At 37.0% G+C, this 25,773-nt stretch overlaps 1 protein-coding gene across 1 annotated transcript; it reads left to right on the top strand.

The window, feature by feature from the left end:
• Positions 1–1,512: 1,512 nt before the first annotated feature.
• On the top strand, positions 1,513–13,802 carry LOC118471830 (interferon gamma-like). The gene is made up of 4 exons (XM_035958553.2): positions 1,513–6,404; positions 8,013–8,084; positions 11,897–12,151; positions 13,008–13,802. The coding sequence occupies exons 1-4, from the start codon at positions 6,285–6,287 to the stop codon at positions 13,146–13,148; spliced, it is 588 nt and encodes a 195-aa protein (XP_035814446.1). The 5' UTR covers positions 1,513–6,284; the 3' UTR covers positions 13,149–13,802.
• The last annotated feature ends 11,971 nt before the right edge of the window (positions 13,803–25,773 follow it).

Raw genomic sequence — 25,773 nt, 5'->3', positions numbered from 1 at the left:
TTATTGGAATTACTTGGTTTGGTGGAAGTTAGCAGCATTAGCTTGGAGCTACTGCTAACTATTTTTAGTGTTTAGGCCATTATATTTGCTGAATCATCAGAAAGCAGCAAGAAATTCCCATCACAATTTCTTTAATCCCAAATCTCTGTCCTTTGCCAATGGTTAGCAATCTGCTAATGCTAATTATTAGCATCTATATCTGAGAAAATGAGTTTAGCTTCATAATTACAACTTGGATGGCAAATTAAAAGCTGTGTACAAGTGGGGAAATTGATGACTTTGATATGATGTGAGTAAAGCATAAGCTAACTAGGTGGCTAACTCCAAGCTAGCTCTCGGTTAACAAGCAGCTAGCAAGCTTGTTAGCTTCCAGAGTGTTTAAGCTGCATATTATATATATTTGGAATAAACTGATGCACAATCTGCAATTTATTATACAGAAAAGAGGAAGCGTGTACCACTAGCATGTTCTAAACTAAATCACTAAATGTAAGCTAACTTTCAGTTGCCAAGCAGTTAGCAGACTTGTTACCTTCCAAAGCTTTTAAGCTACATATTAACTTTATATGGAATAAGTTGATGCACGATCTGCAGGTCATTATACAGAAAACGGGAGTTAGTATGTAGCATTAGCATGCCCCCTACTTGTGACCATGATAGCAGTTAGCATGCTAGCTACTCTAAATGTGAGTTTAGCATCAAAATTACAATTTGGATAGGAAAAGCTGTGTCCAAGTGTGGAAAGTGGTGACTTTGATATGATATGAGTGAAGCATAAGCTAACTAGGTGGCTAACTCCAAGCTAGCTCTCAGTTAACAAGCAGCTAGCAAGCTTGTTAGCTTCCAAAGATGTTCGCTACATATTAACTTCACATTGAATAAAGTGACACACAATCTGCACTTTGTTACACAGAATACAGAAGGAAGTGTGCACCACTAGCATGTTCTAAACTCAATGGCTAACTGTAAGCTAGCACTCAGTTGTCAAGCAGCTAGCAGGCTTGTTATCTTTCATAGCTGTGGAGCTATATACTGTCTTCAGCAGAAACAGTAAGAAACTCCTGACGCATAATATTAATTGTTAGCATGTCTATGTGACAAAATGTGAGTTCAGCATCATAATTACAACCTGGATGTTAAATTAAAAGCTGTCTATAAGTGGTGCTTCTGCTAAAATGTGAATGTGATGAGCTAACTAGGTAGCTAACTCCAACTTAGCACTCAGTTGTTGGCATGTTAGCTTTGAAGCTTTTGAGCTTTATACTCTCATATGAAATAAAATTATGCAAATCTGCAGTAGACTGTTTGTTATACAGAAAACAGAAGGAAGTACGTAACACTAGCATGTTCCCAACTTGTGAGCATGATAGCAGCTAGTACTGCTAGCTACTCCCAGAAAAACAATGGTTCTTGAAGGCTCTCATTCTTCAAAATGTCATCACCAATTTAAAAGCCTATTTATTTAGGTGGTTCTTCATGTACTTTGTGAAACTGGTTTCTCTGACTAAATGAAGCATAAGCTAAATTGGTCGCTAACTCTGAGCTAGCTCTCCATTGTCAGCATGTTAGCTTTAAAAGCTTTTGAGCTGTATTCTATCTTTATATTAAATAAAATGATATACAGTCTGCAGTAAACTGTTCATTATACAGAAAATGGAAGAATGTAACTTTAGCATGTTTTCAATTGATGAGCTTGATAGCAGTTAGCATGTTATATACTCCCAGAAAAACAATGGTTCTTGAAGGTTCTCTTTCTTCAGCTTGTTTATTTAGAGGATGGTTCTTCATGTACTTGTATGAAATGGGTTCTCTGCTCTGACTAAATGAAGTATAAGCTAAATGGGTTGCTAACTCTTAGTTGTCAAGCAGCTTGCAAGCATGTTAGCTTTCGAAGCTTAGGAATTATATGTTATCTTTACATTGGATAAAATGATGCACAGTGAACTGCAGTGAATAGTTAGCTACACAGAATAATATTTTATCACTAAATAGTCTATTTCACTTATCATTCCATCTATTCATCTATATAATTATATATATAATATCATCATATACTATTGGTAATTTCATAGTTTGTGAATAAGCATGTAAATGTTTCAGCCTTCATAAAAAAACATCACAAACAAAACAAAATTTACAAATTACTGAGATGGTTTTCTCACTACTTTAAAAGAATATTTTACTTTATTTTATTCAACAAGCAGTCACTGAAGACTAGAATACAACTTAACTTTACTGCCAATGAGACAATATTTTTATGTAGTCAATTCAAAAGTCATATTTTATTCATATTTTGCTCCAAATTTCAAAGTGCCACTCCCACCTATTTACAATAAAAGCTTTTCTCTGAAGCACAGACCCTCCTCTGGTTTCACTTGGCAGGTTTTTTCCACCTGCTGCATGTTGCAACAATATTTTTAAGCTTCTCTGCTACTCAGGAATTCATTTGTTTTTCACATAATTGTGTCACTCTGTGTATTTATAGATAAATACATGTGCAGCTGACAAGAAAAGCCTCGTATGTATACTTGTATATTTAATCCGTTTCCTATAAACTGAGCAGGAGACTCGATCTGCTTCTAGAAACTCTTCACAGCTGAATCAGCTTCGTGAGTTTATTTCCTGTCTTGCCTGCCAGCCTCAGTTTTATTCTAATTTATTGCACCTTGTGATATGTTTCCTGAAATGCTGCTAGCTTAATGCATCAGTTCACATGTGATACAGATGCATTATAGAAGAATAAATCAATGTATAGTGTCAGTCCATTGTTTTAGATCTTGCATTAGTCCAGAATGTAACTGAACCTCAACTAATAAACTACATCATTGTTTTGTTTTAAAGCCATAAGAAGTACGTCACACCCATATTAGGTTATTATATTTTCTCTGGAATGTTCTAACAGAGTGTTAGTTCATGAATGTAAAGTCAGCTAGACCGTTGCTGTGGTTTCTTTTTTAAGAAGTCTGAAAAGCAACGTTGACAAAAATGAAAAATTACTAGAAAAAACAATAAAGTATGTCAAGTATGAAACCCATAGGTCTGTCTTTCAGTTGTATGACAAGAAATGAAACACCATTTGTATTAAATCAACTTCTTCTCCTACAAGAAGGGCCTGGAATTTATAATCAGTCCAACTCAGTGGATGTAGATCTGCAGGGGCACCATCCCTGTATCCTATGCTGAGCCTCAAGAAAACTATGACTGTGTTAAATAAATACAAACTATTAAGAATATTACACCGTAAATTTCCCCGCTGCTGGATCAATACAGGTTTAACCCTTGTGTCATCCTGCGGGTCAAAATTGACCCGTTTTAAAGTTTGAAAATGTGGGGAAAAAAATATTTTCACAGCGAAACTTCTGATGTCCACATTTTCAACATTTCTGGGAAATCTTTGAACATTTTTTGGTGGAAAAAAAGAAATGTTAAAAATGTTTCTGAATAATCCAGGAAATTACGGTGTTGTTAAACACTTTTCAAACAGAGCTCCGTTTTTGGTTACCTGTATAGATTTATGCGGTTGAGACATTTGTAATCCCTAAATGATGATGAGTCAGACCATTCTACAAAATAATGGTTCATAAAGGGTAAAAGATGCACAATCTGCAATAAACAGTTCGTCATACAGAAAGCAGAGAAGAACATTTCAGTGGTATGTTAGCATGCTAACTACTCTCAGAAAACACTATACTACATAGTGTATTTTACAGTGTTAAGACGTATTTTATTGTGTTATGATGTATTTTGTAGAATTAGGATATATTTTCTGACATTGATACTACTGGTTTTTTTTTACAGCTTTAAGACATATTTTCTAGTGTTGATACGTATTTTATAGCTTTAAGATGTATTTTATAGCGTTAGATGTATTTTCTAGATTTAATACATATTTTGTAGCATTAAGATGTGTTTTCTGGTGTTGAGATGTATTTTCTATGGAATATATCTTTTTCTTATGTGTCACTTGTTGAAATATCAACAGGATCGACACAAATCCGTGAGTTAAGGCACTTAATATTAGAAGTAAAAGTAATGATTTGTATTGATATGTTTAATGGAAGTAGAGCGGTGTATCACAACACAAAGAAAGAAGAAAAATTATTTTCAGTTCTGGATAATAATTTTAAAATGCATGGTTAGTATAATATGAATTTACCACAAAAATGCTGGTCAGTTCACAGCTACATCGATCCGATATGTTTTAACTGAGCGACAGTAGTGACGGAAATAACACCGATACTTGAGTAAAGTCTGAAAGTTTGCAGAGGAGCTTCGTACATAGTTCACTGTATAGTATTCATAGATAGGAAGGAGATATAAGTGGATGATTTCGGACAAAGCAAACATATTTGGTGCCTCAAGGCCATGTTAGTCGACCTTTAACCCCTGAAGCCAACACCTCTACGCTGATGACTCCCTGTTTTACATCTCAAATACCACTATAGGAAACCATGACAATCTGCACTTTCTACAAAAGACTGGATGGCTGCTACTTTCCTTGTACTTAACACAGATTAAACTGAACTTATTTCACCTTGGATCACAATCAGCAAACAAAACATTCAGCCACAAACTCCAGATTTATTGTCTCCCAAAACCACAAATTCAATCAGCTCACAATGCCTCCAGAATTCAACCTCAGATTCTCTCCATTGCCTTTAAATCTCTACATCTTCTGGCTTCCCTGTGCACCTGAGAACCTTTAACACTTTATTCTGCACCTCAGATCTGAGCCAACAGTGCAGAATTAAAACAAACTGACTGTTTTAGCTCCAACAAACTCCTTGTTACAGTCAGAACAGCAAACCTCATACACTACCGTTCAAAAGATTGGGGTCACTGAGAAATGTTCTTCTGGAGTTAGCATTAAATGAATGATAAATCCAGTGTAGACATTGTTAATATGGTAAATGACTATTCTAGCTGGAAACAGCTGATTTTTAATGGAATATCTCCATAGGGGTACAGAGGAACATTTCCAGCAACCATCACTCCTCTGTTCTAATGCTACATTGTGTTAGCTAATGGTATTGAAAGGCTAATTGATGGTTGGAAAACCCTTGTGCAGTTATGTTAGCACATGGATAAAAGTGGGAGTTTTCATGGAAAACATGAAATTACCTGGGTGACCCGAGAAATTTGAGTAGTTGTGTAAGTCTTAACTAATGTTTTATTGTCTCTTTTTGAACATAAAGTATGAATCTCTTGTACCTTTCTGCTTTGGTGAAGACATTTTACTTTTGTGGATTCTGTCAACTAGAAATTACAGTTTGTCTCTACAGTATGTCCACCTTTTGTCAAACTATTTTGATACAGTTTAATTTAAAATCATATTTTACATTATACACCTGGGTAAAGTGAATATTTAAGTTGTCAGATTTAGTTGCAAACTTCATTTGAGTCGATCTAACTTGAAACTGTGGTATTAAAGTAAATTTAGTTGAACTTTATTCAGTTGCATGTTACTAAATGAAACAATTCATTCAAATTGGTGCAACAGTTCTCAGTTTTTTTTTAGTATACTTTTATGTTTTGTAAGGTATCTTGTATGTCTGGTTTATTATTTTTACTATTATTAAGTTTCCTGACCACTTGTGGATGTTTACGAACAATTTGAAAGTTTTTTTAATGCATTGCTCTTGTGCACATACATCGGATCGATCTTATTTCAGCAGCTCTAAAGTGCTTGAGGTGTGTTTTATTTTGGACTATGGCGTCAGATTGGGGGTTGGTTTCGGGAAAACTAAATTTAAAATGATTCTGATCGGATTTTGGGGGAAAGAAACTTGAGGGGAGATCCCGACCATCGGCGATGGTAATGGTTTCCATGACTGGATCTGACACTTCCAACGCAAAGTGTCGCGTTTTCCTCCTCTGACACCCCATCGATTCCATTCTCGGGCCTCCGTTCTGTCCAGCAGAGCTCCCAGTCTGACCAGTAGGACCACTGCTTCCAGTAAAGCAGCTGGGAGGAGTGAGGCTGAGCAGTGGGCAGGCGATTTGTGTTTGACATGCGTGAGTGGGAGACCCCTGAGTGGCTTCTATGAAGTTTGGTGATTTAAAGGAAACAGCACAACCACAGTTTTCACACCTAGATCATCGCTGCTTCACTCTCTCGCTATAAAAGCTTCAGCTCGGGTCGAACATTCTGAGTTCAGCTGTCAGCCAGTCGAGACTCTGATCGGTCTCTCGAAGCCTCCACAGCCGACACCGGTGGAATCGAGGATCGGGAATCGAACCCACGACTCTCCGGACGTTCCTGAAGACATACAAGCGTTGCTAGGATGGTTGCCACGGCAAGGACGGCAGTCTGCCTGTCCCTGTTCTTGTTGATCTGCCAGGTCAGAGGGATCTACGTTTCCCAGAGGGTGAACGAAACCATCCAGAACCTGCTGCGACACTATGTGAGTAGAAGAAGCTGTTCTGCTTCAGACTCCAGCTTCCTCCTCTGGTCTGTTTCACATATGATGCTCTCACCGCAAACACAGCAGCCTCGTTCTGCATGTAGCCTGTGGTTAAAGGACCTCTGTGTTTTAAACTGCTACATATCACTAAGGAAGTCATAGTGCAGCTAGCAGGGGCAGCAATGTTGTGTTTCATGGTGCATTCAAAGACACTGAGTGGGTTTAAGATGAGAAAGTATTTCCATTAGTTGTACTGTCCTAGATGAGCAAAGAAACCACAAAACATCCACATTTAAGAAGCTGCAATCTGAATTTGGGCTTTTTCATTGAAATGAATCGCTAATGTTGGTTCATTTACCACCACAGACTGTCATACTTCCTGAGTTTTAGTTTATTTATAAATGTAGCTGCTGCATAAGAGGAAATCTAAACTGGAGGTCTCCAAAACAAACATGACATGACAACCGATTTCACTGAAATTCATCCTATAATCTGCTTGAGGAGAACAAATTTGGAGCTAAAAATCAGGATTAATACATCTTCCAGGCTTTAAATTGGAACTTTCTCCAGTGAACTTTGGTTTGATTTAGGCTCATTCTTGGGCTGCAGCTCATTATTTAAATTCTTAACTACACCCATTGATTATTTTCTCAATTACTCGATCAGTTGTTCAGTCGATAAAAATGGTGTGAAATGTCTTGTTTTGTCCAAAGATGTTCAGTTTACTGTCAGAGAGGAGGAAAGAAACCATAAATATTCACATTTACGAAGCTGCGATCATAAAATTTACACTTTTCCATACAAATGACTTAAATTATTACCAAAATAGTTGACGATTCATTCAATATTTAATCAGTTTCTGTAGCTGCAATTTAAAAGTTTTTTTTAACTACAGAAATAAGCTCTTTACTGGTTATTTGTCAACTGATGACATCTTGTCAATGAAACGTTTTGCAGCACAATCAAATCCCAAATGCCGGATTGTTCTTGAATGCACCGAGAAGACAATCAAGGAAATCTACCACAAGAAACCAAACGAACACCAAACAAAAATTATCATTCAGTTGTTTAATTTGCAAATTTGTATTTGTTTTCAAGTATTGGTTCAAGTACAGTTATTCAGATGTCAGACTGTCCTTGAATGCACCATTCATGACAACAGCTAGTGAAGTATAATCGCAGAAGCAAAACTAATTTTATCTTTTGAATCTATTTAGCAACATATTTGAGTATTTTTTGTCTCTTGTTTATGATTTGGTGATTTTAAAAAAAGCAACATCGATTAAACTCTGATGCCCGACAGTCCCTGAACGCACCAATAAGGAACCTTTTCAGGACATTTCTTGATCTGTTTCACATTTACATTGGATTTAGAAAAAAGTTGCTCTAGACCAAACAGTTTGTGCAATCCTTTAAACAGAATGAGACAAAACTGAAAATGTCTGAAATCTCAGCTGTCTGACTGTCCTTGAATGCACCACAGAGGCCTGTTTTCAAAGCTGTCATTTGCGTTTATGGACCTCGTCTTTGGATTTTATTCTACCTGAATTAAAACGTCCACATGACTGTGATCAAAAACTGAAAATATTTGTCTTTCTGTCTTTGTAGAAAATTTCAAATAGAGAAAAATTTTCCGGGAAGCCCATCTTCCCCAGAGACCCACCGGACGGAAAAAGAGAAGTAAGTAAAACTCCTGATGCAGCAACAAAACAAACAGTTTTCAGAACAACTTTTAAATTCCTCACATTAAACAGTCGGGATTCAGGTGAGCTTTAGAGGCATTTTTCTGGATGTTGGACAAAGACCGGCTAGCTGTTTTTAGCTTTTATGCTAAGCTAGGCTAACTGGTTAACATCCTGACATTACATTAACTCTCAAATATAATTTAAAATTTAATATTTATTTATGTAGTTTCTGGATTTTTTTTTCTTCTATCACAAGCTGACATTTTGTTAAATGTAATAAAGATTTCCATCTGAGATGCTTTGGTTTGTTTCTATGAGGAACTTTAGCAGTTAAACACGTCGGTACATCACCTCATGAACCTTTATGAGGATGACTACTGGTAAAAACTGTCTGAAAAACTTGACCAAAGCGACTTGAAACTTGTATAATATTGTTCAGAAATTGTCCCAAAGAACTCAAAAATCATCCAAAATGACACAAAAAAACGCCCAACATGACAACAACTTGCTGGGACTCAAAAATTGGCCATGAATGTAGATTTTGAACCATTTCCATGTTACCAGCCTCGACAAAGATCATCTGTAGAAAGATGTTTCTCCATGCTGAGTGGATCTCCAGCAACTCGCTCCTCTGTTCGCTGTTTCTGAGCCATGCTGCATTTATTTATTCATCCAGTAGCTTTGATTTTCCTCTCAGTCTCTAGAAAGTTCTGAATTTGAATTTTCGTCATAGTCGAGCCGCTAATGGTGTCACGGTTGCGCCAAGGGGAGCAGAGTTTTTATTTTTTTAGAGAATCTGGTGCAAATCCTTTAATTTTGTTGAGTTTTTAACCCTCGTGTCGTCCTGTGGGTCAAAATTGACCCGTTTTAAAGTTTGAAAATGTAAAAAAAAAATTTGTTTTCACTGTGAAACTTCTGATGTCAACATTTTCAACATTTTTGGGAAATCTTTGAAAATTATTTGGTGTTTTACTGATATATATGGAATCACTGTAGATATTTTTAGGATTTTTTTGGAAGATTTTTACTCATTTTTTAAAAAATATTTACAAGAATTTTCTTGCCAAATTTGATTGATTTTGAATTTGATTTTAAGTAAATCTTTTAAGGGAAACTTTTAAGGAATTATTGGAATTTTCTTCCTGAAGGTTTTGCAAATTTTCAGAAATTTGGGGAATTTTTTTGCTGAAGTTTTGGATTTTTTTCAAACAAGGAAACAATATTTTTTGGTGCCTGTAAATGAAGACAACAGAAGGGTTAAATGAGTCATGTAGAATAAAGTGGTTTTAATGCGATATTCTGATTTTGAGCTTGGATTTGTTTTGTTTTTGAACTCGACGTCACATATGATGCATTCAAGGACAGTTGGAAAGTAGATAATCCAACACTTCTGTCTGTTTTTACAGTTTCTTTAATGGTGTACAAACTGCACTAGATGTTGTTTCTTCTCTGTTTACTTCCACCGTCTTTAACTGACCTGTAAACACTGAGTCAGCAGAGACTGCCTTCCGTCTTCTCCAGGTTTCAGGTCTTTTGCGGCAGCGCCAGACTCTGTGAACAGTTTCTGGAGTTTGTGTTGAGGTTTTTGTGTTGTTTTGTTTTTTCTTTGCTCGCTCTGCAGAGTGCAGCCTCTCTGCAGCTGCTGTCAGACTCCGAGTTAAACTTTCACTCTTCACCTACAATCATCGGTTTCGAGAGCTGAGCAAAGAGTCTGCTGTTTGGTTTGCAGCGTTCGACTCGCTGCCTTCTGGTGAAGCTCCGTGCGGTTTACAAGATAAGATAGTGATCGGTGTCGGGTTTATAAACGAGGACTGGAATGGAAAAGCTAATTAGCGCCTGTTTCTGTCACACGACAAGTGATACTACTACACAGAAAACATGTCGACTTTTTTAAGTTTGTTGACTTTTTTGTTGTCTGGTTTGAAGTCCTAAAGCAAAAGTAGTAAAACTAGTTGGACTCTGTCTGGTAGAACGTTGGAGAAAAGTTTTGGCAATGAAGTTAAGTTGGGTTAAACTTAAGGCAACTTTGACCAATTTTTAGTCAGTTTGGATCAAAGAATATGATGTTCTGTTCGTCCAGATCAATTACTAGACTAGTATTGTGTTTCCTTTGGTTTCAAAGGGATCTTATTTTGTGGTTTTCGTCATATTTTAGTGTCCCTGGTGGTACTGAAGGGTCTTTAGCATAAAGACCACGTAGTTTTTGCCCCACTTTGGGTTTTCCCACCTACTTTTTCCTTCACCTCAGCAGCACAGGTGTTAGTTTTTGATTTTTTTTCCGGTCCTGACACTTTTTGTGACTCATCTTTTCAGATGTGTGTCAATGTCAGACATATTTTATGAATCTGGATCGTTTGGTGGGTTTAATGGTTTCTGGCTGGTTGGAGAACGTCAGGTTTTTAGATGCTGTTTTAGAAGGTTTTATCTGCTTTGATCTCTGTCAGCTTTTCCTCATCATTTTGACCTCAGATCCAACTAAAACAGAGAACGAAGGTGTGAGATGGTGATCAGCCACCACCTCCTGATTCTTGTATCCAAATGAGTTTCAGACCGGTTAGCTGGAATAGAAGCTTCATGTTTCTGAGTGGTATTTCCCTTCAGGCCCACTCTGCACTCAGGTTAGCTCCTGTGGGTGAAACCACAGAGTTTTTTTCCACTGTGTGAAACATTTTCAGGCTGGTAGAAGTTAGTCTGACATTAAAACCAACACACTGCTGCTGATCTGTAGCTTTATAAACAAATAAAACACCCAACTGTTACCTTCAGCCACCAGCAGCTGAAGAACTTCTTTCATTAGTGGATGGTTCTTCACTTACTTTATGTAGTTCTTCAAAGTACTAAAGGTTCTAACTGGAGCTATTTGGTTAGAGCTGCAATTAATGATTGTTTTCATCATGGCTTGTTCTATAAAACCTCATAAGGTCATGAGAAATGTCCATCAGAGTTTCACAAACCCAAAGATGGCATCAACGAAGGGTCCAACTGGAACCAAAAATGTTTCTTTGCCGTGATGCCGTAAAAGGACAGTTTTTAGTTCCACAAAGGACGGCTCTCCTAAGAGTTCCTCAAAAAATGGTTCCTTTAGACACCATTAATTGCGCTCCGAAGAACTGAGGCAAAAATAGGTTCTTTAAGGAACCATTTTCCAGATAGTTCTTCGTACACCCACTTGGTTCTAGTTTGATAACAGAACTTGATAATCATTTTTTGTAACTCTGTTACCTGCCACCAAACCAAATAACCCCACCAAAAACGAGGAACCTTTCGGAATTTAAAGAGCCATCCCCCTTAAGAACCATTGTTGTTCTGTTTGCTGAAAGGTTCAGAACCCACAATATTGATTATATGTGATATAATATCGATATCTAATGGAAGGAACCCAGAAAACATTTGACTTTCTTGCTTAAAAATTCCTTAAACGATTATCAAGAAGTATCTAGAAGATAGTTCCTTGGAGAACTATTGTGCTATCTATGGTGCCCATAAAGCTGCTTTTTAAATGGTTCTTTGAAGTATCTCTAGGGGTTCGCCAAAGAATCGTTTGAAGAAATGGTTCCTCTTGCTTAAAGGTTCTTTGTGGACCTCAAAAAGGTTCTTCTGTGATGCCGTCTTTGGTTCCAGTCCACACTTATAATTTTCTTTGTGACATTTTAGACTTTTAGTTTCATTTGATCTCTCCGAAAACATTCTCAGAAACCTTTTGGATCCAACAGATTCAGGGTTTATCGATAAGAAGCATCAGTACTTTAACCTGGTTTAACTATAAAGGACCACGATGACTGATTTTGTTGTCCGTCTGCTCCTCAGGTGAAGATGGTGTTCATGAGCGGCGTTCTGGAGACCTACGAGAAGCTCTTTGGCCAGATGTTGAGGCAACTGCCCACCTCCACCCCCCCGACCGCTGACTCCACCACCCCCAGCACCGGCACTGGGCTGCAGCCGGGTCAAAGCGTCAGGTCCAACCTCACCTACATGCTGGGGAAGATCAAGGAACTGAAGAAAGGCTATTTTCAGGAGGAGGAGAAGCTTCTGCATGAGCTTCACGGCCTCAGACGCATCCAGGTACAGTTTTAATATCACCTCCCAGTAATCAGATTAATTCTGAGTTGGACAGTGGAGTATTTTGCCTTTTGTCAAATTAAAATCTAGTTTAGATTCACTAAAATATAAACAGTCGAGGTACAAACTCATCCAGGTCATAGGTTTTCTTCTTGAGAAGCTTTTCGTTACTGGAACATTCCTCTTCTTCAAACTTCTGCATCTATAAATGTCATCAGCACCTTCTGCACTCATCCACACTCCCACCTCCGTTCTTCACTGTCAGGACCATGAATCTGCTGTGGTAGTCCTGGTTAGGTTCTCACCAAACATCTGGACTCCATCTGAGTCCAACGAATTTATCTTCATCTGACCGAAGAGCGTTCTCCAACAATTGTCAAGCTTCTTTTCATGTTCTATAGAAAAGTTGACTCGTCTCGTCATGGATCCATAGTTGATGTTCTTCACTGTCAGATCTTCACACTATCTCTGGTTTCCATTGCTCACTCATGAACCAAGTCTGAAGCATCTGTGGTTTGGTTTCCACAGCTAGATTGTGAAAGTAGTTCACTGTCCGTGGAGTCTTTTTAGAAGGACGACCACTGCAGCCATGATTAGTGGTTCTACGACTCTTCCTAGATCTCCTGATTACTTCTGCAGCTGTGTTTTACTGAGTTGATCTTCCTGGATTCTTCTCCGTCTTTCTGAAGGCTTGCAACCATATTTTTCTGTCAGTTCTTTTCCATGTGGAGCCATGATGTAGGCATAGATAGTGACAGCTCATAAAACTGGAGAAAGTTCAGCTATGTGTTGTGCTGTTATTATTCATTTCTGTGGTTTGCTTGATGCTAAAACTCTCCCGTTTGTGTTTCCCTTTCAGACCAACAGCTCCCTGGTTCAGGCCAAGGCGTTGTTCGAGCTGCCGAGGATGTTGGAACAGGCCGGAATCGTGTCTCAGAACGACACCATGAGGCGGCGGCGGCGACGCCAAGCCAAGTCCAGAATGGCTCTGAGAGGCTGAAGCCCAACGACAGGGATGCAGGATATTTCACCACAAACCAATGTCCAAACGTGTAAAAAACTAGTCAGATATTTAAGTTTTCTTCAGTTTATTTCATATCTATATTTATTATGTCGACAGTGAACCAGCAGCCTAAGCAGAGTGAATATTCTAGTTTTGCAAAAATGTGATTTTTCTAGTGTAAGTTTGGAGTTTGATACTTGAACGCAGTGAAAGGATTTGATAATCAGTACCTGGAAATACTTGACTTCTTTACTTTTGTATGTTTTAAAAACTCAAATTGGTTTGATATGAATCAAAACATGTTGGATCTTCAGGTTTTTTTTCATTATTTTTACAGTAAATTATGTGTAATTTAGCATCGACTGACGAAGACGAAGACGATGACGTTTACAGCACAAAGTACACCAGAGTTTAATACTGACGTACTTCAAAGTACTACGAGTCCTTCAAGTACTTCCCTGCAGTATATTTCCTCCCTCTGCAGTACAAGTACTACACTCTTCAGGGATGTTTCTACTGACATGCTGTAGTTTCTCTATATTTATTTAATTTAAGGTTTTAATAATTTAATGAATCTTACTGTTGTGACTTATTATTTATTGTCTATGATTGATTGGTACAAATGTAATGAATAAAACTGATTTATTTTGACTTTCTGTGTTTTTTCTTTTCTTTAAATATGACAATATGAGCTTTGTTCTTCAATCGACATCCTGTTAAAGTTCAGATGTGAGTCTGTGTTCAACTGGGAATTCAGATTTTGATATTTAATTGTTATCTTAAAAGTCATCTTTTAAAAAAATAAATAAATAAATTGCCAAAAATAGACCACTTCAAACTGACAGAATCTGTAAAAATCCTCAGCCTGAATTATTGGTTTCTGACATACTGGATCAATAGAAAAAGTTTTTTGAAGCTGTAAAAAGGTAAATATTTATATTCAAAATGACTTTGAAACCTGTGCAAAATGGCTAAAATATCTCCAAAATATTTTTTAAAATTGTCCAAAATGACTCAAACTTGTGTTAACGCCTGACAGAAATATCCAAAATGGCACAAAATTTGCCCAAAGTGACTTAAACTTGCTGAAATAATTGAAAACTGACTCAAAATTTGTCAAACAGCAGCAAATTCATGTAAATTTGAAATTAGAGAGGCTCCAGGATTGAGCTGTGGGGAACTCTGCCCACGATGTTGTTCTTCCGACTCCTCACTCTGCATAAAAAATAGCAAACTAAAGTTTTAACTGAGATAAATCCATGTTTTTAACAGTGTTTGTACTGCTGTTGATTTCTATTGAGCTCTAAAGGTGAGTCCTGAGGTAGAAAAACTAATATTTTATATAAATTTTTCAATTTTTTAGAAGTACATGCATGTAAATATGAACTTAGAGAGACTCCAGGATCGAGCCGTGGGGAACTCCACCCATGATGTTCTCGCTCTGCATAAGTTGCAATTGAGATAAATCCGTGTTTTTGTGGTGTTTTTCTTGTGTTTTATTTGTGTTTTAGTTTTGTTTTTGTTGTGTTTTTGCTGTGTTTGTGCTGCACTGTGAAGTCCCTCAGCGACCACACTAGCTCTGCTGCTTCAGCTGCTGTGGGGAAACTCAGCCTCAGTTCTTAGAAGTGGCAGCAGCTTCAGATGCATTGTGGGTAACGGGCTGCAGTTACTGTAAGAGACGGCCACCCCTCGCTTACCAGAAGTGATGTCACAGGAAGTGACGCTGTGGGTTGGGGGCTGCAAAGGATGATGGTCCTTCAGCTGCAGCTCAGCAGACATGGAGATGCTTCAGGCTTCTAAACGTCTCAACTCCAAACTTTAATTTAGTATTTATGACTTATTTACTGCAGCATGAAGTCCTGCAGCTCCACGGAAACAGAATGAGGAAGAGAGAATCAGAGATGTTAGAACAACACAAATCATTAAAAAACACAGAATTTCTTTCTTTCTTTTACCAGCAATGAAAAGTAGACGTCTAAAATGAACACTGCACCAAAGATCTCCATCCAGGAAACTTTGGTTTGTTCCTTTGTGGGACTTTGTGGAAACTCAGCAGCTCAATGTCAGTAAATCATCCCAATGCACCGATATGGGGGCGACTGCAGGTCATTAGGGTTAAAAACTGCCCAAAACGAGGAAAATTTCTCCCGTATTATTCAAAAATTGTCCCAAAAATCATCCCAAAATAATTTTAAAGATGCCCACCATGATGAAATGCCTTGGAATTTGTCCAAAATGACTCAAAATTTGCCCAAAATAAGCAATAAATCATCCAGAATTATACTAAAAATGTTCAAAATGACTTGAAACTTGTTAAAAATGACAAAAACTTGCCTGAAATGTGTCACAAATTGTCAACAAATTACTCAGATTTTATCTAATTCCGTGAAATTGCAGAAAAACGTCTCTAATATTATTCAAAAATTGTCCCAAAGGCCTCAAAAATCGCTCAAAATGAGAATAATTTGTCCTAAATGTCTCATAAATCATCCAAAGTTATTAAAAAAAAAAATCCAAAGTCCAAAATTATTGATCATCCCATCTACCGACTGCAGGTTGTTACGCCTAAAAACTGCCCAAAATGAAAAAAACTTCTCTAATATTATTCAAAAAGCATCTTAAAGGCCTCAAAAATCATCCAAAGTAATTTTTAAAATGTCCAATATAACAAGAACTTGCCTGAAATGCCTCAAAAATTGTCCAAAATTACTCAAAACTTGTCCAAAATAAGGAACAATTTGTTCCATTGAACAAATTTGAACAATCAATTACTGACAAAAATGTCTCATAAATTGTCCAAATTTATGCATGAAATCCTTAGAAACTTGTTAAAAATGACAAAAGCGTGCCTGAAATGTGTCACAAATTGTCAAAATATTTATCCAAATGCGTAAAATTGCCCAAAATGAGAAAAACTTCTCTAACATTATTCAAAAAAAGTGATCCAAAACCACCCCAAAAATGTCCAAAATGATGAGAACTATCCTGAAACGATCCAGTAGCTTTGGTTTTCCTCTTATCTTGGACATGTTTACATCGTTTTGATTATTAGTTTTAAATTATTGTGAACAAATTGAAGAATTTTGCACAATTTGGGGTAAAATCAAAGTTATTTTGGATGTATATGAGTAACATTGGAGACATTTTTCTCATTTTGGGTAGTTTTTAACCCTAATAACCTACAATCGTCCTCCTAACGGTGCATTGGGTGTATCCACTGGTATAATTGTTTGGGACTTTTTGTGTTATTTTGAATGATTTATGAGACATTTTGGTAAAATTACTATTATCTTTGAGAAATTTTGGACAATTTCCAAGTCATTTCAGGCAAATTCCTGCTATATTGGGCTTTTTTTAAAAGCTATTTTGGACTTTTTGTGTCATTCTGGTTGATTTTTGAGGCCTTTGGGACTTTCTCGGGGGATTTTTTGAATAATATTATTATATAGTATTATTGTGGACTTTTTATGAAACATTTTGACAAATTTTTAGTAATTTTGGACAATTTTTGAGTTTTTCCTCATTTTGGGCAATTTTATGGAATTGAATAAATTTTGAGTAACTTTTTGAAAATTTGTGACTTTTTTAAATCATTTTCTAGTCATTTTTGGACATTTTTTGGTATGAATCTCTGATTTCTTGCTTATTTTGGACAAATTTTAAGTAATTTTGAACAATTGTGGAGTCATTTCAGACAAGTTCTCATCATGTTGGACATTTTTTTGTTATTTTGGATGATTTTTGTGCCATTTCGGATACATTTTAATAATATTAGAGAAGTTTCCTGTCACTTGTAAATAGCTAAGTATTTCTAGTTTGTAGTAGTGGAGCCACATTTTACTTTTCCACCAATATTCGTCAGTCATTGTGGACAAATTTTATGCATTTGGACCATTTTTGAGGCCTTTAGGACAAATTTTGAACAATACTGTAGAATTTTCTAGTCACTTTGGATGTGTTTTTCTTATTTTCAGCGTAATCTGTTGAGCTTATAGTATCTAAATAGTTAAATATCTCTACTACATGCAGCCTGGCTTTCGTATTTTCTGTTAAACTGTGTCAGACTCGGTGCGTCGCTGGTTAAACCGGGTGGAGTTGATGAATGATGCTCATCCTGCAGCTTCTTTTTGCAGCTCATTGACTCAGAAGCTCCTCTGCAGACGTGCAAACCCTCGTTTCCTCTCTGCAGCAGCAACAAGTCGCTGAGTCACTCTGAAACCTGAACATTCACAGTCGGGGGGGTCTGTCTCAGTGTTATCATGGTTTCCATCGCCGTCCAGCAGCCTCCATGCATCTCCACCTCCACCTCCACCAGCAGAGTTTATCTAGAACCAGACACCTCGACGCCGGCTGTAATCGTCTCTTCTGGAAGGCCAAGAACAAACAGTGAAATATCGGCCACAATGGTGGTTTCTGTGACTCTTGTAGATGTTTTTATAGATTTTTCCCATTTCGTTACTCAAAATATGTCCAAAATAACTTTTATTTTACCCTAAAATGTCGAAAATGGTTCAATATGTGCACAATGATTTAAAAAATAACATTCTAAATGACTCAAAACCTGCTCAAAACGTATGAAATAAAAGCAGCATGGCTCAGAAACAGTGAACAGAGCAGCAGGTTGTTGGAGATACATTCAGCATGGAGAAACATCTTTCTACAGATGGTGAGCAGAGACTCAAACATGGACTAAAATTTGTCCAAAATGACTCAAACTGTCCGTACAGACTCAAAAACATCTCATATTGAAAAAAGTTTGAGTTATTTTTAGCTTGTTTAAAGTACTTTTTATTATGGTCTCAGCGTCTGGCTGTGGCCAGTGACAGTTCCTTCCTTCCTCGAGTCCAGGTTTTTCTTTCTCCTAGGTGTGTTCTGACACTATGACAGGTGCAGGTGTTTAGTAATCAGCAGAGACAGAGTGCAGGCAGGTGTTCCTCATCATCATCTTCACACACTTCTCCATAAAACCAGACGTCATTCTTCACTTGGAGTGGGACCATGAACCTACATCTGTTAGTGCTGTGCACTGTTCAGTTCTCACCATTTGCTTTCAGTAATTCTGTGTTTCTTTATGTAGTTCTTCACCTACCTGTGCCTCCTGGATCCACTGTTTGCTCCGTCCTGTCTGTTGGAGAGAAACTCACCTGTTGGCTTCCATGCTTCTGCCAGTCTGCTCTGCATTCCTGCCTCTGAAACCTACATCTGCCTCCTCACACCAGGAGCTGTTGGACCTCCAGCTCATCCAACCCTCCCAGTCCTACACCTGTCTCTCCACTGCAGCCCCACAATCTACACCTGTTGTGTCGTCTCTACACTGGAATGGTTGGAGTCAGTCCCCGTCACCAACTCTGTTCCCTTCGCTCAGTAAGCTAAGTCCCCGGTACCTAAGCACTACCAGATAATAGTTGTGTTCGGTGAACTAAAGTTCTATCGTTTACTATTTAAGGTCAGTTGTTAACTCCAGCTAAGGTTAAATATGGGCGCTACATCTTTAGCTGTCTTTTTTGTGCACCACTGGGATTTGGGGATTCCTTTTGTTTGGGGTTTAGTTTGTGTTTGGGGTTTTTGTTGTATTCCTCTCTCGGTGTTAGCAAGCCGGGGTTACCTTTTGATATTTTGTTGGTGTAACTAGTTCTTCCGTCCTGCACAGGGAATCTAGTTCTGGCTGCAGTAAGCAGATAAGTACTTCCGGGTTTAGTAGTTCCGGGTTCTAGCTGTAGTCCAGTAGAGTTGGTTCTGGTTCCTGTATACTTTGGTTTTCTGTTGTAGTTCCAGTTCCTGTTTCCTGTTGTAGTGTAGTAGCTTAGTTCTGGTTTCCTGTTGTAACCTGTATTATACTGTTATTGTAAATAAAAGCATTATGAAACTCTTTCGCCTACGATCTCTGCTTCCTGCATCTGAGCCTCTGACACCCACCATAACACTTTTGGACTTTTTTTTTTTTTTTTTTTTTTTTTTGTGCTTCAGACAGATTTTTACTCCATTTGGACAATTTTATACAACTTTAGAGAAGTTTTGATTTGTTCTAGACATATTTAAACTCACTTAAAACTATTTTGGACTGAGATTTAAATGAAACCATTCTGGATGTTAAAATAAATGCAGCATGGCTCAGAAACAGTGAACAGAGGAGCAGGTTGTTGGAGATACATTCAGCATGGTGAAACATCTTTCTAGAGGTCATGTTCAGAGACTCAAATGGGCTCTAAAATTGTTCAACTTGTCATTTAGAACTTTTAAGTCCTTTTTGAAACCAATTTCAAGTCATTTTGGATAGTTTTCAGGTTCATTTGGACATTTTTGGGTAGTGTGGACAATTTGAAGTTGTTTTAGGTGAATTTGGATAATTTTTTACATTATTTTTTGACAATTTGATGAAGCTTTGGTAAAGTTTTAAATTATTTTGGACAACTTTAGACTGAGGGGAAAATCAAAGCTACTGGATGAATAAGTAAATGCAGCATGGCTCAGAAACGGCGAACAGAGGAGCAAGTTGCTGGAGATACATTCAGCATGGAGAAACCTAGAGAAAAGGTCTCTGGAGGGTGGAAACATGGAAATAGTTAAACATTTATAGCATTTTTCCCCCCAGTATTCTTGGGTCATGAGTTATTTTGGACAATTTCATGCATTTGGAACAATTTTGGATCATTTTAGATAGTTTTTGAGACAAATTGTGGGCAATATTTGGGACAAATTCTTGGTCGTTTTGAACAAGTTTCAAGGCATTTTGAACGTTTCTGTGTTACTTTTGATGATTTATGGGACAATTTGCACAAATAACTCCTTACTTTGGACAAATTTTGAGTGACGTTGAAAAAATTTGAAGCCACTTTGGACAACATTGGTGCATTTCAAGATATTAAGTTCATTCATTCATAAAACCATATTGTCCCTGTTTTGTTAGATTATAGACGATATTTTGTAAAATCACAGAAAAAAACTGCAAAAACAAAAATATCAATATTTCTACAAACAGTCCCTTGTTCATTGTCTATAAAATCACTTAAGGACACATTTTAAGTCCCTCTGTACAAATATTGAGTCATTTTTGGACATATTTAGTTTTAGTTTTGTTGAAAAAGACAAAAATGTGTCCAAAATGACTCAATATTTCTCCAAAATTACTCACAATATGTGCTAAAATGAAAGAATGTATGAATATTTGTACTAAAAAAAACAAAAACCTGGCAGAAATGACTCAATACTTATCTAGGATTACTAAAAAAGTGCCATAATAACTCTATAACAACTATAATAATCCTTCTTTTTGTAGTTCAAAGTAATTTCGGACAGATTTGTCATCCTGGACCCGTTTTGAAGTCATTAAGTGCACATTTTAAGACAGTCTGGACAAAAATGTAATCATTTTGGAGAAATTTTTAAAATATTCCAGACAAATTTCAAGTAATTTTGGACAAATATTGAGTTGTTTTGGACACATTTCTGTCATTTTTGACAAATTTAAAGTATTTTTAGACAAATTGAGGTCATTCCAAACTCATTTTGAGTCACTTTAGACACATTTTTGTCATCATGGACCAGTTTTGAAGTAATTAAGGACACATTTTAAGTCACTCTGGACAAAAATTGATACATTTTGGACATGTTTATGCTATTATGGACAGGTTTTAAGGTACCATTAGTTGCTGTAGTTTGATAAATTATCGTCACATGTTCATTTCCAGCTTCACGGTTGGCAGGTTTGGGCTGATTGTTGTTCATTTTAACTTCTAATTTGTGATTTTTTTCTCGTCAAACTAAATTATTATTAGATATGAACTAAATTACATCAGCATGAAGTCCTGAACCTGAATTTGGGATCAAAGCGATAATCCGAGTCAAAAATCACAATAAAACTTCAATTGTAAATGAAAAGTAGTGCGAAGGAAACCACAGCGTTTCTTTTTCGCTCTTCATGCTGGAAGTGTCAGATGTCAAACAGATCGATGTCTAACCACCGACAGCAGATAAACTGATGAGGAGATAAAACAAGAAGCAGAAATACTTCAGAAGTTCACCGCAGTGGAAAATCACTTAGAGGCTGAATAATTCAGAATTCTGTCAGTTGAACTGTATTTCTTCTTCTGTTGAATTTAAAAACAACATCCAGGATTCACTATGTTGAGCAAAAAGGCCCCACTTCTTGTGTGTGAGTTGGTTCTTTGGATGGTTCTCAGGCTAGAATATTCAGTTACTTTAACCCTCCTGTCGTCCTGTGGGTCAAATTAACCCTTTTTAAGGTTTGAAAATGTAAAAAAAAATAAATAAATAAATAAAAAATTCACAGTGAAACTTCTGATGTCCACATTTTCAACATTTTTGGGAAACTTTAAACATTTTTGGTGTAAAAAAGAAATGTTAAAAATGTTTCTTAAGAACATTCAGAAAAAAATCAACCAAAATCCAGTGAATTTCACTGGAATTTTGTTGATTTTTATGTGAATGTTTTCTTAAAGAAAATGTTAGAAGTTTTACTGATATATATGTAATCATTTTAGATATTTTTCAGATTTTTTTGGAAGATTTTTACTCATTTTTCGAAAATATTTACAAGAATTTTCTTGCCAAATTTGGGGGATTTTTAAAAAAAATAAAACTTTAAAGGGAAACTTTTAAGGAACTATTGGAATTTTCTTCCTGAAGGTTTTATGAATTTTCAGAAATTTGGGGAATTTTTTTGCTGAATTTTTTTGCTGAATTTTTTTGCAGATTTTTTTCAGACAAGGAAACATTGTTTTTGGTGCCAGTAAATGAAGACAACAGGAGGGTTAAAGTGTTGTCTGGAGTGCAACTTATGGTGCCTAAAGGAGGCACATTGGGTTTTCATTTCAAGAGCAGTTTGAATGAATGCCTCCTTACAGAACCTGATGCTAAATGTGTCTATGAGGAACTAGAAGTAGTTTATGGCATCATTGTGTTCCTGGTTCCTGTTTGCACCATTATTTATCTGACTGTATATTAGTGCACCAGTAGCCTCTCCACCAACAACCTCGACCCCAAAGAAGTGAGTAACTGTAAGAGTTCTATAGTCCAATATAACTTCCATTCACCTCCATGTTGTTCTGAGTGAAAGTGGACGTTTCATTGGGCTACTAGCGTTGGTGCGCTGGCCCTTTAAACCTCCTGTTGTCCTCATTTACAGGCACCAAAAAATATTGTTTCCTTGTCTGAAAAAAATTCAAAAATTCAGCAAAACAAATAAAAAATTCCCTAAATTTCTGAAAATTTGCAAAACCTTCAGGAAGAAAATTACAATAATTCCTTAAAAGTTTTATTTTAAAAAAATCCCCCAAATTTGGCAAGAAAATTCCAATAATTCCTTAAAAAATTCTCTTCGAAGTTTTATAAAAAATTATCAATAAATTGCCCAAATTTGGCAAGAAATAAAAATTTTAAAAATTAAAAAAATTATTTTTTAAAATTGTAAATATAAAAAAAGAGTAAAAATCTTCCAAAAAAATCCTAAATATATCTAAAATGTTTACATATATATGTCAGTAAAACTTCTAATATTTTCTTTAAGAACATTCAGAAAAAAAAATCTACTAAAATCCAGTGAAATTCACTGGATTTTGGTTGATTTTTTTTCTGAATGTTCTTAAAGAAACATTTTTTTAAGATTTCTTTTTTTACACCAAAAAAGTTCAAAAATTTTCCAAAAATGTTGAAAATGTCGAAGTTTTCATTGTGAAAATATATTATCATCAAAAAAAGAGTTCCCCTTAAAAGTATCATTTTTTTAAAAAATCCCCCATATTTGGCAAGAAAATATTTTCAAAAAATGAGTAAAAATCTCCCAAAAAAATCCTAAAAATATGTAAAGTGATTCCATATACACTATATTGCCAAAAGTATTCACTCACCTGCCTTGACTTGCATATGAACCTAAGTGACATCCCATTCCTAATCCTTAGGGTTCAATATGACGCCGATCCACCCTTTGCAGCTATAACAGCTTCAGCTCTTCTGGGAAGGCTGTCCACAAGGTTTAGGAGTGTGTTTATGGGAATTTTTGACCATTCTTCCAGAAGCACATTTGTGAGGTCACACACTGATGTTGGACCAGAAGGTCTGGCTCTCAGTCTCTGCTCTAATTCATCCCAAAGGTGTTCTATGGGGTTGAGGTCAGGACTCTGTGCAGGCCAGTCAAGTTCATCCACACCAGACTCTGTCATCCATGTCTTTATGGACCTTGCTTTGTGCACTGGTGCACAGTCATGTTGGAAGAGGAAGGACCAGCTCCAAACTGTTCCCACAAAGTTGGGAGCATGGAATTGTCCAAAATGTCTTGGTATGCTGAAGCATTCAGAGTTCCTTTCACTGGAACTAAGGGTCCAAGCCCAGCTCCTGAAAAACAAGCCCACACCATAATCCCCCCTCCACCAAACTTTACACTTGGCACAATGCAGTCTGACAAGTATGGTTCTCCTGACAACCACCAAACCCAGACTGGTCCATCAGATTGCCAGATGGAGAAGCGTGATTGGTCACTCCAGAGAAGGTGTCTCCACTGCTCTAGAGTCCAGTGGTGGCTGCTTTACACCACTGCATCCCACGCTTTGCATTGCACTTGGTGATGTATGGCTTGGATGCAGCTGCTGGGCCATGGAAACCCATTCCATGAAGCTCTCTGCTGAAGCACTGTTCTTGAGCTAATCTGAAGGCCACATGAAGTTTGAAGGTCTGTAGTGATTGACTCTGCAGAAAGTTGGCCACCTCTTGGCACTATGCTCCTCAGCATCCATCAGTTTACGTGTCCTACCACTTGGTGGCAGAGTTGCTGTCGTTCCTACACACTTCCACTTTCTTATAATACAGCTGACAGTTGACTGTGGAATATTTAGGAGCCAGGAAATGTCACGACTGGATTTGTTGCACAGGTGGCATCCTATCACAGTTCCACGCTGGAATTCACTGAGCTCCTGAGAGCGACCCATTCTTTCACAAATGTTTGTAAAAGCAGTCTGCAGCCTAGGTGCTTGATTTTATACACCTGTGGACATGGAAGTGATTGGAACACCTGATTCTGATTATTTGGATGGGTGAGTGAATACTTTTGGCAATATAGTGTATATACATTTTTTCCACATTTTCAAACTTTAAAACGGGTCAGTTTTGACCTGCAGGACGACACGAGGATTAATGGAACCGGGTTCATGTGAAATGGTGCAATTTTGAGGAGATGATTCAGACGAGTTATTTTTAATGTTTAATTGAGTTTCACATGTAGTTTCAGTGAAAACGCTGACTGTTGAGAAAAGAAAAAAAGAAGCATCTGAGTGCCATTGAACAAGCATTAAGCCTGAAACACGCTGCGGCATTTCCATGAAGTTATGTGTTGTTTCCTGTTGCAGAGGAAGCTGTGAGTGGGTTCACAGCGGCAAACACGCACACACACACACACACACACACACACACACACACACACACACACACACACACACACACACACACACACACACACACACACACACACACACACACACACACACACAGTTATGTTTTGTATCATCGATGTTTGCAAGAAGCAAGAAATCAGCACCTGAGCAGCAGAGAACCAAGACTAAGTTTGATTGAAGAACGTTTTAATAACTAATCGTCTACAGTTTCCTGGAGCTTTCTACCACACGTCATGGTCTTCTTCAGCAGCCTGCAGATGTTGTGGAGACGCATCCAAAGCAAACAGAGCTTGACGCCCTCCAAAGCCATCCTCAGAAACTCAGTTCTTGTTTCCTGAAGCCTTAAAGAACATAATTTATTCCATTTTAATGTTTTTTTAAAAGACAGAGTTTGTGCTCATGCAGATTTCACACGTGCACAAAAATAAACAAACACTGAAAATGAAGATTTAGATGCAAAAATTAGTTGTCCGGCTGCACAGCTATTGGAAAATCACGATTTTGGCTTCAAACGATAAAACAAACATGATCGACTGCAATATCGACGTTAAAATGCAGTTCAAGACAGAATTCTATAAACCTCTTGGCTTCAATTTGGTTAAATCTGACTATAAAATGCTTTATTTTACTCTTTTTGGGTGTAATTTTTGATCTCACAGCAGTCAGGATGCTATTGGAGACTAGAAGCTTCTCTGTGCACAGTCAAGCAGCTAGCTTCTACCTACAGTAGTGTTCAAAAGTTTGGGGTCATCCAGACAATTCCATGTTTTCCATGAAAACTCACACTTTTATCCATGTGCTAACATAACTGCACAAGGGTTTTCTAATCATCAATGAGCCTTTCAACACCATTAGCTAACACAATGTAGCATTAGAACACAGGAGTGATGGTTGCTGGAAATGTTCCTCTGTACCTCTATATTCCATTAACCCTCGTGTCGTCCTGCGGGTCAAAATTGACCTGTTTTAGAGTTTGAAAATGCATTTTCAACATTTTTGGGAAATCTTTGAACATTTTTTAGTGGAAAAAAGAGAAATGTTAAAAATGTTTCTTAAGAACATTCACAAAAAAATCAACCAAAATCCAGCGAATTTTGCTGGATTTTGGTTGGTTTTTATGTGAATGTTCTTAAAGAAAATATTAGAAGTTTTACTGGTATATATGGAATCACTTTAGATATTTTTAGGATTTTTTTGGTGCCCGTGAATGAGGACAACAG

This window comes from Amphiprion ocellaris, chromosome 21 (assembly GCF_022539595.1).
Source record: "Amphiprion ocellaris isolate individual 3 ecotype Okinawa chromosome 21, ASM2253959v1, whole genome shotgun sequence".
NCBI classification, from domain to species: domain Eukaryota; kingdom Metazoa; phylum Chordata; class Actinopteri; family Pomacentridae; genus Amphiprion; species Amphiprion ocellaris.
The sequence above is the reverse complement of the archived record's forward strand: the minus strand, read 5'-3'. Positions and strand labels throughout refer to the sequence as shown.